The 14,496-nt window shown below is 52.8% G+C and overlaps 1 protein-coding gene across 1 annotated transcript; it reads left to right on the top strand.

Moving 5' to 3' along the window:
* Nucleotides 1-7,400: 7,400 nt before the first annotated feature.
* Nucleotides 7,401-14,358, top strand: OGFOD2 (2-oxoglutarate and iron dependent oxygenase domain containing 2). The gene is made up of 7 exons (XM_064675140.1): nt 7,401-7,616; nt 7,749-7,805; nt 10,130-10,240; nt 11,115-11,214; nt 12,278-12,402; nt 12,851-13,108; nt 13,704-14,358. Exons 1-7 carry the CDS (start codon nt 7,494-7,496, stop codon nt 13,977-13,979), a joined length of 1,050 nt encoding a protein of 349 aa, XP_064531210.1. The 5' UTR covers nt 7,401-7,493; the 3' UTR covers nt 13,980-14,358.
* The last annotated feature ends 138 nt before the right edge of the window (nt 14,359-14,496 follow it).

Consider the following 14,496-nt stretch of genomic DNA (forward strand, 5'->3'; position numbering starts at 1 on the left):
CGTGGCGGTGGCCGCGCCCACGAGGCCCCGCCCCCTCCTGCGGCGCGGCCCCGGCCCCGCCCACGGATCCACCGAGCAGGGAGAGCCCCAAAATTGGGGGATCGGGTCCCCCCACCACGGCCCTACAGGGGTAAACCTTGCCCCGACGCAACAAGGGCAACCCCAGAATTCCCCCCACCTCCAGAGAAGGGCTTTTTTTTCCTCCCCAAAAATATATACATTTTAAAATTTTTATATGATTTTATTGGTTTTATCTCATTTCTGCAGCAGAGAGGGGAAAATACAACACACGACCTGGCTTTAAAAGCAACCAGGACAAAGGGTCAAAATCATGTTTTAAATTAATTCTTAAATAGGGGCTCGACAGTGGTTTAATTAACCCTTAAATAGAGGCTCATCAGGGGGTTAATTAACCCCTAAGTAGGGGCTTGACAGAGGTTTAATTAACCCCTAACACAGAGGGATCCAGTTTCAAGAAATCCAGCTTATAAATTATTTCACAATTAAAACCAAGAAATCCAGCTTGTAAATTATTTTTCCCCTTCATCTCCCACTCTAGCTCTGGAAGGATGGAAGTACTCCTCCCTGGGCAGCAACTGTGCATCCAGGTGGGCTATACAGGTGACAGAGGGGCAGGGTGGTGTCATTATCCCAAACTTCCCTTGTGTTTTTGGAGTGCTGGGCTTAAAAACACCCCTATAACCTTCACTAGCACAGAACAGACTTCAGGATTCCTGGAGTTGACTCCGTTTCTGGAGAGGTTACAAAGGAAACCTGCCTGGATAACCAAAAATATAAATATCACTTTTTACTGTTGGTGTTATTTCTGCTAATAAATGCTTAAAACTAAAAAAAAAAAAAGCTCACTTCATGCCCTTCCCACATCCCCTGGGAACACAGTCAGACCTGGAGTGACTCTTCCAGCTCAGGCTGACAGTGGGGACGACACTTTTAAGCTCTAGGAAACATTGTCCGTGGCTAAGCTGGGTCTGGTTTCTGATTCTCTTCCCATGTGCACCCAGATCACTCCCAGGCTTTGGTGCAATTACTCCCAAAGGGCAACTTCCAAGCCACAGTCAAGGTGGAGCTTTTTGGCAGGACTGAGTCTCTCCCTGCCAAACCTAAACGAGGATGGTGCCACCTCCCTCGGTCGGAGGGATGGCCCAAGGGCAAACCTCGGGAAGGGACTGAACAGACACCCTTGTCTGAACCTTCCCCTTCCTCTCTCCCAGGACAGAGCAGACATGTCTGCACCCTGCACTCCCAGGCACCACAAACCTGGGGACAGTCCGTGCTGTCCCCGGCGCCGCAGGACCCCCGAAGAGCCCCCGGGACTAACTGGTTTTCTTCCCGCTGGACAAGCTCTGCTCGGGGGGCAGGACCGTCTCGATCTGGAACGACACAAACTGGCCCTTCTTCAGTTTCTTCAGGGAGCTGGCAGCGCTGCCCCCAAACATGTTGTCCTCCACTTTGAAGGCAAGAGAGGGCAGGCCCCGACTTTTCCTCTTTATGCTCTTCCGCTCCCGGTTGTAGGCCGTGGTCATGTTGGCAATCACCTGGAAAGAGGATTGCACAGGTTGGGCTTTGAGGTGTCACACAAAATCAGCTCAACTCTGTCTCACACAGCTTGGTGAATAAAAGAATAGCAGAGTTGGAAGGGACCTCTGGAGATCATCCAGTCCAATCCCCCTGCCAAGGCAGGGTCACCTGGAGCAGGTGACACAGGAACATGTCCAGGTGGGTGTGGGATGTCTCCAGAGAGGGAGACTCCATGACCTCCCCAGTTAGTTCCAGTGCTCTGCCACCCTCCATGGAAAGTTCTTCCTCGGGTTGAGGTGGAACTTATGTTTTAGTTTATGGCCATTGCTCATTTTCCTGTCACTGGCACCACTGAAAAAGTCTGGCATCATCCTCTGACACCTCTTGGAGATGTTTGCTTGGATTGATGAGATACCCTCTCAGTCCTCTCTTCTCTAGACTAACCAGGCCCAGTTCCCACAGTCTCTCCTCATCAGAGATGCTCAGAGTGAGTGAGAGCCAGTGCAGAGCTCTGCTGGGCGAGCTGAGGCTGTGCCACAGCTGGATACACCCAGGGGCAAGGGAGGGACTGAGCAAGGGCTTTCCAGCCTTGTTCTCACCAACCCCAAACCAGCAGGAGACCTCACGTTAAACAGTTGCAATTCCACGGCCGTGCTCAGGGGAGCCGCTAGTTCTCCATCAGTAGAGGGCAGAAGGGGATCTAGGTTGGAGTGCCACAGAGCCACAGGGAACTTTATCACCTTCCGTCAGTGACAGCCCCAATCCCGGCCTGGCTGCAGGTGAGTTACTGACCCCCAACAGTTCCCTCATGGACAGGACAGAGCTCTCCCTGCCCTGTGCCACAATGTACATCTCCATTTCACAAGGGAGCCAAGCTAGTGAGCCTGAGCTGCCAAAGGGATCAGCTGGGAATGGATCCCACATATTCAGCTCCCAGGCCTCTTCCCTCCTGCCCCATATTACTCCTGTTATTCCCTGGCAAGAAGAATCACAGTCCAGGTGATTCACAGAGAACCACATAACCCTGCCTGAGTGTAAGAAATGACTGAGCAAACAAAGCACTTGAGCCCTGCCTGTGATTTTTTTGGCACACAGCTCACCAAGCCCTTTACAGGGGACACTGAGGTAATTTTTTAAGTTAGGAAACCAAGAAACAGAGAGACTAAACAAGCTGTCCAAGGTCACTCAGCATGTCAGAGACAGTCAGGAAGTGAATGGTGATCTTGTTTCTCCTTGCCCGCTGGCCCACTAGTCCTCATGGCAGCCCCAAACTCCTCCCATTTTGAGGCAGGGTTTCTTTTAACCTTTGTAATTACACAGCGTGTCCCTGAAGGCTCCTTGTCCCCGCCTGAGGAGGGACTCCCTTGGCTGATTTGAGATGCAGATTACAAGGCAGAGAGCTGAGCAGGCTGGAACACAGCTCTTGATGGGGAAAGCCAGTCCCTCGTCTTTCATCACCCACCTCTGAGCAGCAACACCACCAGCTTCCCTGTGGTGCTGCCTCAGAGGGTCCAGCTCTGCTCCTGCTGCCCTTGGACCACATCGAGGTGCCACCTGCCACCTCTCCTCTCAGGCCTGCCACAAAATGGACTTGGCCACAAAATGATTTCAAGGCACCACAAAACTTACAATTTCTTTCACCATGTTCTGCTGCTCCTGCACCGTGGCTGTGAAGGGTGGGAGGCCGTCGGCTTTACCAGACCCCTGCTCTTTAGAGTCCTTGACAAAATCCACCTGCAAGGTACAGATCTGGGTGTTACTCTGTAACCACACCAGTGACAAACCTCCTGCCAGACTCTCCTGGGCCGAGCAGTTACCTCTGAGGACAGGCACACGTATCTGTTGAACATGAGGAAGAAGGGGCTGTACTTGGTGGCCGAGTTGACCGAGGTGCGGAAATGGAAGAGCACGGGGTCCAGGTGGGCATCCCACTCACTGGGCTTCTCGTTCACTATGTTGCAGATGGAGGACTTGAGCACCTCAGCACTGGGGTCATCCAGGCTGTCGGTGGGGTCTGCAGGGGTGAGGACCTGTGAGATGTTCCAGTGCTCGCACAGCTGCCGGCTGACCTGCAAAGGCAGGGCCAGGCCCGCCGGAGAACACGGCCCATCAGCACCACAGCAGCCTCCACAGCCCCCACGGCCCCCTCCCCATGCCAGGGGATGCTGCGCAGCACAAACAGCTCTCCAGAAAATTTAGAGCCAGAGAAAAGGTTTTGCAACGACTGTTTCTACACCTGAAGCTTTCCACAGCACTGTGAAGCTGGGTTAATCCCAGGGTAGGGCAGGATTTCATGCACATGGTCTCACAGGACCTTTCCTTCTCAGCAGAGAGGGTGGAGGTCTTACACCACAGAACCACTGCCTTAAATCCCTGCCAGGGTGAAAATCACCTGGCAAATCACCTCCCACTCCCAACAGGGCTGGGACAAGGATAAGGCACCATCAGCTCCTCACCCCCACTACATGGCACATTGCAACTCTGCCTTCAGGACCTGCTGCCCAAAAAACCTGCTGCAGGTCACGTGGCTTCTCCCTGAACCACCCAGCCCCTGACCTACCTCCTCACAGAAGTCCCAGCTCTGACTGGTGTAAATGTTCTTGGATGCACCAAACCTGAACAAGAAGAGGACACACAACTGGTTTTATTCCATCAGCTGAGGCAGAGCCAGAGGATTTTGCTCTTCATGGATGCAAATGGGATATGAAAGGGACAGAGACCCTCCAGTGGGGCTGGTGCTAATGAGGCTGGCATGACCCCACTTCCCCACGAGCAGAGAGGGGTCTGCTGGCTCCATCTGTTCCAAACCAGCCAAGCCTGTTTGCCTTTGAATGATAGGGCAGCAGGAGAAGCAAGAGAAGTTTCTTGCTCTGAATGCAAATCTCCACTGGCCCCGTGAGTTTTCCACAAGGACAATGTCACGTGGTGGCATGTGCCGTGTGAATGCAAAATGAACACTTTCCAGGAGGGATGAGGGAATGGCTTTAAAGCTCCTGCAGAGAACTGGGGCACAGCTCTCTTGGCCTCAGGGCTACTCGGAGAGCCAATTCTGCTTCTTTCTCCCCTCCCTGTAACGAGGATAAGAGGCTCTCCTATAAAGAGCAACTGAGAGGCACTGCATGGTCTCTCCTGTAGAAGGGGGAGTTCCTGCTCTCGTGGGGAAACATCTTGAGGACACTATTTTTTCAACACAGCTCCCAGCGCTCCCCATCTCACTGCAGAAGTGCAATGTAACCAACAACAGAGGAGCCCACCTGTAAAAAATGGTAGCCAGGGCTTTAGCCACGGACAAGGGATCTTTCTTCTGCAGAGGAGCAGCCTCCACCCACTTGGTGAAGTAGTCAGTCACAAGGAGGACGTGTGTGTTGCTCTGACTCGTCTCGGGAAAAGGACCTGCGCAAACAACCATCCAAAAAATCAATGTGATGCCGTAATATCACCCAAATGGGCACAGTCAAAAACCCAGCCCAGCAAAACCGCTGCTGCAAAACCCACCACAACTCCCTTCTGCAATGTCATCTGGCCAGAACATTTGGGTGACCTTTGTCAGCAAAAATACACCCCATCAGAGCTTCAGTTCTGGGAAGTAACACACGCCCACAGCTCCCATTGTGTGTGGGGAGGGAGCCGAGCCAAGCACAGGGATCAGGTTGCACCCTGGCCTCCTTGGCACTTCCCCACAGGCAGCTCTCACTCCCGGCGTGTGGCAGCAGGTCTGCCACGCTCCTGGAGCCCTGGAGAGCCTGCCAGCCACACACACTCACCGTGAATGTCTAATCCCAGCACTTCCCAGGGAGATTCCACTCTGACGGGCCGTGCTTTCCGCGACACGTTCTTGTTGTGCTCGGCGTTCTGGCAGGTCTCACACATTTTGATCTGGAAAGGGAAAAGGCAGATCAAAAGGCTTGGGAATATGCTGATGGATTCTGTCAGACTCAGACTGCATGGATTATGAAGGGGTGAGACAGACAGCAGGGCTGAGCAGGTTCCCTCTACCCAATGAAAACAGCGAGGCACAGGAGAAAGAGGACGAAACACAACAGGCTGACACATCTCACCTCTCCCAAAACTCACCTGACAGCTTCCTCTGACACAATAACCAATTTTCTCAACGTGGCCTACAGCTAAGCTATTTCTCACCCTGTTTCCAGGCAGATATTTATTGCATTTTAACCTCCTACTACTGGTTAGAAAAATCATCAGCCCAAGGATGCCGGAGGAGCTCAGACCATGTAATGCAACCACACTACTCCAAACCACACCGCTGCAGAGCCCTGCTGCAGGAGACTGTCAGCAACAGAACAGGTGAGGCAAAGCAGCTGAGCAGAGCCAGTGGAAACACTGAGATCCTCCCCTTACCATAGTTTAGAGAATTGGGCAGCTCTGGGAGCAATCCGAAGCTGGGCTCAGCAACTTGTCTGAAACAATCCCATGTTCCCATGCTGGCCAAAACTGCCCTGCACCAGGAGGTTTCCTGACGCTCAAGGAAAGACATCTAAACTATCCAGCTGCCTCGGGGCATTCCAAGATTCACCTGCAGAGTTACTCAGTTTGTGGTTTCAAAGCAGCAGGCACTAGAGATGACATCACCCCTGCACTCCTGGAGCTGCTTACTTAGGACTGCTGCCAGCACCGGTGTCACCGACACGGTCAGTGCTCTCAACTCACCCAGTCCACGACATCCTTCACAATCCCCAGCCAGTAGTACCGGCTCTGGATCCGGTGCACGGTCTTTTTCTGGCCCAGGTGGTTCCCGATTTCGGTGAAGTGGCTTTCCAGGAAGACCTGCCGCCTCCGCTCGGGATCCACGATCACCTCCCGCTTCTCCTCCTTCTTGGGCCCCACGTAGTAGAGACACCCACCTGTGGGCACCAGAGGTTTGTGTCCAACACCCCCCTCTCACGCCACTCCAGCTGCTCAGCCCCAGAAAAAGGCTCATTTTCCACAGTGGGAAACACGGGAAGAGAGACACAACCTCGGGGTTTTTGCCTTGGGAGCTCCTGCAGCGCCCCTGGAGAAGCTGCTGACCTGGAAACACCCTTAAACAAGCCCAGGGAGAGCTTTTCTGCAGGCAGGGCTGCGCGAAATCCTCTGCTACAATAAAACCACTGCGGTCCCCACGGGGCACCGGTGCCACCCGCGGTGACACAACCCCCACTCTGCGCCCCAAAAATGACGCTAAGGCACAGCAGGGGGGCGGCAGCGATGGTGACAGTGATGGTGACAGTGATGGAGGCAGTCATGGTGCATCCCACGGCTGCCAAGGAGCCACATCCCCTCCCCAGCCGCAGGTCCGGCGCATCCCTCCTCCCATGGCATCTTCCCAGCCCGATCCCTCGGGGGTATGCCACGGCCGAGGTGCCCCCCACCAGGGTCCCCACCGTCCACGACGAACTTCTGGGCGTAGCGCTTGAGGTTCTTCCTCTTGATGGAGCAGAAGCTGGGCGGGAAGCAGCCCTCGGCCAGCAGCCGGTAGATGTCCTCGAACTTGCTGCCGTGGCCGCAGGGCTCGGCCGCCACCACCACCTCCCGCTCGGCCTCGGGCAGCGCCGCGTCCATGGCCGGGCTGGTCCAGGACCGGGATCTGGGCCGGGGCCGGGGCCGCGCTGACCCCACCGGGCGCGCCCCCGGGCGCGCCCCCGCCGGCCGGGGCGGGCGCTCCCAGGGACCGTCTGCAAACACCCCTTGGCGGCCCCGAGCGGGCCCGGCCGGCCCAGCGGGGGAGGGCCGTGCGGCCGCGGCGCCGCTGCGGAACCCACCCGCGGTGACGTCACGGAAAGCTCAAATGAAAAACAACAGCAAAAAAAAAGGCACAAAACTGGGGAAAGAAACGGGCGCTTTTCGCCTCTCCCCGTTTTCCGCCCCGGTTGGGAATTTGCCGACGCGCCCTCGCGCGGGAGGAAGCGGAGCCGTTTTGAGGGCCGGACCCCGCGCGCGCAGCGCCGGCGGGAAACATGTCCGGGGCGCGGCCGTTCCTGGCGTGCGCCTGCTTCTTCACCGACAACATCTTCCTGGGCCGCTACGGGCTCCACGTGCGGTACCGGGACCGGCGGCAGCTCCGCCGGGAACACGGCCGGGTACCGCCGGGGGCGGGCGGGGCTGCCCCGGGAGCGCGGCCGGGAGGGTCTCCCCCGAGAGCGGGGTGGGCGGGTGGCCCTGCCCGGTGACACGGGCGGTACCGGGTGACGGCGGTGTCCCGTGTGTTGCAGGCGCTACAGGAGCGCGGCTGCCGGAGCGAGGAGCAGTTCCAGGCTGTGCTGAGGGAGGTGAGCGCGGGGACCCCCCTTACACCTGCCGGGAGGGGGATTCGGGGCAAAGAAGAGTTTGGGTTGGAAGGGACCTTAAACGTCATCGAGTTCCACCCCCTGCCATGGGCAGGGACACCTCCCACTAGCCCAGGTTGCTCCGAGCCCTGTCCAACCTGGCCTTGGACACTTGTAGGGATGGGGCAGCCACAGCTTCTCTGGACGACCTGTGCCAGGGCCTCCCCACCCTCACAGGGAGGAATTTCTTTCTAATATCCCATCTAACCCAACTCTCTGTCAGTGTGAAGCCATTCCCCTTTGTCCTCAACTTCAGAGCCTTGTAAACAGTCTCCATTTTTCTTGTAGTTCGTTCGGGTATGGAAAATCCGCATTTAGGTCATCCCAGAGCTTCTCTTCTCCAGGCTGAACAATCCCAATTCTCCTAGCTTTCCGTCACAGCAGAGCTGCTCCAGCCCTCTGATCACCTTGGTGCCTCCTCTGGACTCTCTCCAACAGCTCCATGTCCTTCCCATGCTGGGACCCCAGGGCCATTTCCACACTCCCAGGGGTCCTGGGGCCGGGGTCAACCCTAAAGGGAGTTTGGGACTTGCTGAAGCCACAAGCCCAGACAGAATTGGGGCACAGCTCCCCAGCACCTCATCCCAGTCAACTCCAGTGCTGGACAGAGGTCAGAGGAAAGAATTCTCCCCAGGCAATGCTGGGGAGCTGTTTACACAGCCAACACCCTGGAATTAAATACTGTCACCAAACACTTTGTCCCAGTGGCCTCTGTGCTGCTCCCTCCTTGGATTTAGTCAGTTGGCTCCCAGCCCCCTTCTAGTTTGCCTTTCCTTGTCCTTTCTTTTGCCGATTGTTTTTAAAGAGTGCCCTGAGATGGGATCACCCAGGGGTCCTACAGGTTCACACTCCCCCCCAGGACACCCTTTATTAAGGAATCTGTGCCCCTTCCCAGGCCAGGGACAGAGATCTGTCACACAACCAGCTCTAATTTCACCTGGAGGACAGACAGGTTCCTTTAGGGATTTTTGGCAGAGTGATGATGGCAGTAAATCATAATTAAAGCTTTATGAACAGGATATTATGATTCATATAGCATAGAATTTATGAGTAGGACAGCACAGGATTTCTACAGGCAGAATCAATGCAGCACAACAAGCAGGATTTACCATACAACTTCTCTCAGGATTTCTAGATTCAAACTTTAGTTGTAATTTAATATCACCTAGATCCTAATAACGCCCTAATCACCTGGACTCTGCAAATCTGCTAAGATCTTAATACTAAGGTTTGCTGTATCAATATAAACATAATGTAGACTCAAAAATAATATAAAAGAATAGGATTTACTCACTCAGCCCTCAGAGGAGTATGTCTCCTGCCATCAGAGGTGCCCCTGGCTGTGGGAGGTCATGGCTCTCACTGTCCAGCAGCTGTTCCAGTCGAAGTTTCCCACTTAGGACTTGTAACTGCCTGATTTTGTAGGCAGTGCTGGGGGCTGTTACAGTTCCCTGTTCCCTGTCAAGGTCACCAACAGCACCTGGTGACCAGGGGACTGGGCCCTTCAAGGCCAGCAAGGAAGGGAGTGATTGGCCTTGAGGCTGGGAAGGAGGAGGAGAAGGAATCTGTTTGGTTTGTCTGCTTGGTTCACAAGACCTTCAAGGCCTGATAATGAGGGAAAGGGAATGAATAGATGACCAGAGAATGGCTGCTCACCTCATAAAATGCATTAGTGATGTTAACCAGGGGTCAGGAGGGAAACTGGTCACACTCTCCTTCCTTCTTTAGTGAGGAATGTTATAAATTAATCTTATGAAGGGGAATTAAACAGGAAGGGCTGGCTGAATCAGCCGCTAAAACAGCTGTTTGCTCTGAAAGGACAGATTAGCCTGTCTCCACCACACTTAGCAGTAATCCCTTCATGACAAGACTTGTCTCCCTCCCAGCAAGTGTCTTTATTTTGGACAATGCTTATATTGTCAGAACACAAGCCAAGGCTCTTAAAGCCTCCACTGACAATTCAGGAGGTGTCAGGATGCCTGAAAGGGCTGAAACCTCACAGCTCCACTTGGCACTTCCATAGAAAGGCTTCAGTTATTTTTTTTAAGCCATCTGTAAAGAGAAAGTCTCTCCAAACCCTCTCAGGCATTTGGCTTTTCAGATATTTATTGGACTTGTCTTGACTACAGAAAAACAAAAGCGCAGACTCCACTTCCCAGAGGTGCCTGAAACAAAAATAACTGGTTTAAAACAATGAGCCAATTCCTGGAATTGTTTTAGTTGTCCCTTTTGATTTTCTCACAATATGCTCTGTTGTTTATTTGCAGATTGAGGCAGAAGTGCAGAGAAGAAAACAGTTAGTCCATCAGTCAGTGGAACGCAGAGCCATCATCTCCAAGTGCTACAAACCAAAACACCCAGAGGTGTACACTCTGCAGGTACACAGTGTGTTTGGAGTCTCTTTTGCACCCAAGGAATTACCTGAGAGTTTATTTTTGCAGTTTATTTTTCTCTCTTCTCCTCGGGATCATGCAGTGCTAAAGCTGGACGGAATTTAAACCCGTGTGTAGCATATTAAAACTGAATTTAAAACTTTGACAGCACAGCATGTTCTCCAGGCAAGATTCCACCTGGTTTACAGCCAGGAAAGGGTCATTCCATATGGAAGCTGCTCCAGCACCTGGTACTGGACTTGAAATACCATTAGTAATTTAAACATAAAGCATCATTGCACCAAACAGGCTCGATCAGGTCTAATGAGGAGTCACAGAAAACAGCCTTTATGGGCTGCTTTGCTTTGAATTTCCTCATGCTTGCCAGACTCAAGACTTACCAGCTGGATAGTTCCCACAGATAGCAGTAATGCACAACCAAGTTCACACAGATTTACTGTGATCCTCCAGCAATAAGTGCTGCTGTTGTTTGTTATCATCAGTGTGGGGAAGTGCTCAAAGCAGAGCCCAGTCACTCCGTTGTGCTGATTCCATGACAAGAGGCTAAAATCCACTAGGAAAGATTTTGCACTTACTTGTTAGGAATCCATATTGTGAGCCAGGCTCTTTCCTGTCATGCCTATAAAAAATCTGGCCAGTTTTATGTAGAAACCCTCAAACTTACCTAAACCCCCAAGTAAAACACAGGAACATTCTGCAGTTCCTGCCGCAGAAGTAACCCCAGTGTGACTATCAGCCCTCTCCCTAGAGACTGCACATTTCCCTTGTGGCTCCCTGGAAATCCATTTCTCTCTGGGGTCATAAAAGGCTGTACTGGCTAATTGTGTTTCTGTATGTTTTTTTCCCTCCTTGCCACCAGGATTCCTTCCTGGCCCCAGATTTCCTGGAGATCGTGCGATACTGCACATCACCGGGAGCTCATCTCCAGGGCCTCCTGGGCTACCTCGAGTCCTTCTCAGGTAAAGGAAACAACTCCTCAGTCACACAGATCTCCCTCTGTGACGCTGCAGCTTCCCTGGTGACAGCTGTTCCCAAGCCCTGTCTTTAGTAGCTCGGATTTGACACAGGCTGAGGCAAACAGGATGTTATTCTCTGCCAGACGGGTCTCTGGAGGGGCAGTGCTGTGCAGCAGTTCTGCTCTGGAGCAGACACTCTTTTCTGCCTTCCCATCCCATCCCAGTCTGCTGATGTCTCACCAGAGGCTTCAGCTGCAGCAAGGCTGGGGCTTTTGGCTGTACCACCACCTCACCAGGGAGCCTGAAGGAACACTGTTAGCCTGGGGAACTTGTTTATCCCTTCCCAAGTGCTTTGCCATTTCAGACAATCCCTGTGGGTTAGTCTGGGCTGAAATAATTTCAGTCTTCTAAAAAGAATTCTGGGTTTTAAGCTTCTCTGGAGGCATCTGTGAAACTCTCTGCCTACCAGAAATGCTGACAAAATGTAGAGGGGAAGAGGCAAAGTTTCCTCCTTTTCTCAAGATGAAAAGAGAGACCCAAATGTGTCTGTGCAGAGCTCCTGAATTTGTCCAAGGCACGATTTCCAGCCTTCTCCTGCTGTCTTAATCTCAGCTTCTGTATCCTCAGTCCTGAGCTCCCCTCACACAGACCTTTAGGGCTCTACCCTGAGAGGCAGCTCAGACCTGGTACTCCCAGAAGGTTGGCACCAGATGAGTGAGTCCCACAGCCCCTAAATGACCTTGAGTGTCCTTCCAGCCTGCCTGTGATGAGTGGTTGATTCACCACCCTCCCTCCAGACTCAAAACACTTCCTTGGCACTACATCTGTCATTTAAACCAGTGCCAGATCTCCTGACTGGATGGGTGAGCCTGGAAACGAGGGACCAACATGAAAAATAACAAATACATCCTGGGGAATGGTTCCAGCCCTTCGAGCAGCCTGAGCACAAAGTGAAGCACGAGGGTCCTGTGCTCTCACTGCCACCAGCACAGTGGAGCTGGACAGGCAGGCAGGAACACTCACCTGTGATCTTTCCCAGCAAATGGTGTCTCCCTTCTCCTGACAGATAAGAGGATCTATCGACTCCCAGTGTTCACAGAGGAGTTCTGCCAGACCTTTGTGGATGAGCTGGAGAACTTTGAGCAGTCGGATATGCCCAAAGGCAGGCCCAACACCATGAATAACTACGGGGTAGGATTTGTCTCCTGTGCTTCTTTGGGGGAGTGTTCACTCTGTTCACCTCCTCACTTCTCCTTTCACTTCCAAAGTGTCTGTCATTTTACACAGAGCAGTTGGAGTTCCAGTACCCCCTTGGAGGGAAAGGGTTGAGGGAGTGTTACACAGACAAAAGGACATGGGAATGCAGGGAAAGGGGATGGGAGTTGGTACCTCAGAGCAAAGAGCACCTTGTATTTTTAAGCAATACCCATTTAAATCAAGGAGTCAGTTTTTAAAGAACACTCACCTTTTGATCTTGCTCTGTCTTTCCCCCATCCCTTTCCACCTTGATCTTCCTCCTTTCTCCTGTAGCTGGAGCCTTTGCTCTAAAGTTCTTGCTCTGAGCCAGCAGCAGGGCTGGAGGAGGAGGACAGCTCTGATAATGTTGCTCAGCTGTTCCCACCTCCTCTCTTTGACACAGGTTTTGCTGAACGAGCTTGGGATGGATGAGGGCTTCCTGACCCCCCTGAGGGAGCAGTTCCTGCGGCCCATCACGGCCCTGCTGTACCCTGAGCTGGGGGGATCCTGCCTGGACAGCCACAGAGCCTTTGTGGTCAAGTACTCCCTGCACGAGGACCTGGATCTGAGCTCCCACTATGACAATGCAGAAGTCACCTTAAATGTCTCACTGGGGAAAGACTTCACAGAAGGCAACTTGTACTTTGGGGATTTCTACAAGGTACTGAGCACATTCCCACTCTGGACCCCCATTCCATTCCATTCCCCTCTACCTCCTCACCCTTCCCCCCGCAGTTTCAAGGTATAAACTGTGTTCTAAAAAACAATTATTCACTTCTGACAGTCAGACCTGCTCTGTCCCTTCCCTCTTTTTTACATGTTTTGGTTATACAGAAGCCTTTTCTGTTCCAATATTCAGGTTTCAAAGAGAGCACAGAGGCAGCTTGTAGTAGAAGTTGGAGTAAACAAACCAGCCCATCTTTCCACAGCTGAAACAGTGAGCAGGGAGGTCCTGAGAGAGAGATTTATTTCAAATGAGACTTAAAGCTAAATCTGTAGCACCTGTTTCTAGGGCAAGAGAGGGTAATAGCTCTCATACACAAGTGAAACAGGTTGTTTTGATTGAAACTGGGAATGTCTTACTGGAAAACAGTCGTACCCATCTGCTGCCAAGCCACCATTGAAGTGTTTCAGAGGTGCAGTTTGTCCTCTCTATGTTGCTCCCTGGGGGAAAAGGTGATAAGTGTCAACTATGTGAGTGCTGTTCTGCCAGGTACTTTCTGGTGCAATTATGAATCCACCTCCCTTTGTTCCAGGATCCCAGTCCTGTGCCGAAGTACCTGGAGGTGGAACACGTGGGAGCCCAGGGGCTGCTCCACCGGGGAGGGCAGATCCATGGGGCGCTTCCCATCGGCTCTGGGGAGCGCTGGAACCTCATCGTGTGGATGAGATCATCCCTCATCCGAAACCAGCTCTGCCCCATGTGCAACAGCAAACCCCAGCTGGTGGAAGCAGAGGGATTTGGGGATGGGTTCACAGGAACCCTGGAAGAGGACGTGCCCGAGACTGTGGATGTCTGTGCCCTGTGGTAGGGGATGGGAAAACACAATTTCTGCAGACCACGTTGCCTAAAACTCCTCTCTGACCTCTCAGACTGCACTAACAGACTCTGATAGATGCAGGAGTCCTGTAAGAAGTAGCTCTCACCATGGAAAAGGATACAAAGCCAGCCCTGCCAGGGTTAGGGGAGCTTGGAGAGCTGGAACTCAGCTCACCAGGGCTCACTCTGGGGCTACAGGACTGTAAGACAGAGAAAGCCCCAACACTTTGGTGCACTACAGAGACTCAGTAAATATTTTCAGGTGTACAGGGAAAACACCTGAAGATCCTTGGCCTCTGTGCCAATAGCAGCATCCCAGGTCCTGCTGGAAATGGGAAGGAATGGTGATTAAAGCCCTACACTTACCACTCTCTGCTGTTCTCAGTGGCCTCCTGTCCTCTTCCAGGGGCAGGGGAAGAGGTTTTTATTGCTGAGTGACAGAGAAGGATCTGCTCAGAAATGAGATCCAGGTGATTCACAATAGGCTGCTGGGAATGACAGGGAATTAC

The sequence above is a fragment of the Pseudopipra pipra genome, chromosome 18 (genome assembly GCF_036250125.1).
Source record: "Pseudopipra pipra isolate bDixPip1 chromosome 18, bDixPip1.hap1, whole genome shotgun sequence".
In the NCBI taxonomy this organism is placed as follows: Eukaryota; Metazoa; Chordata; class Aves; order Passeriformes; family Pipridae; genus Pseudopipra; species Pseudopipra pipra.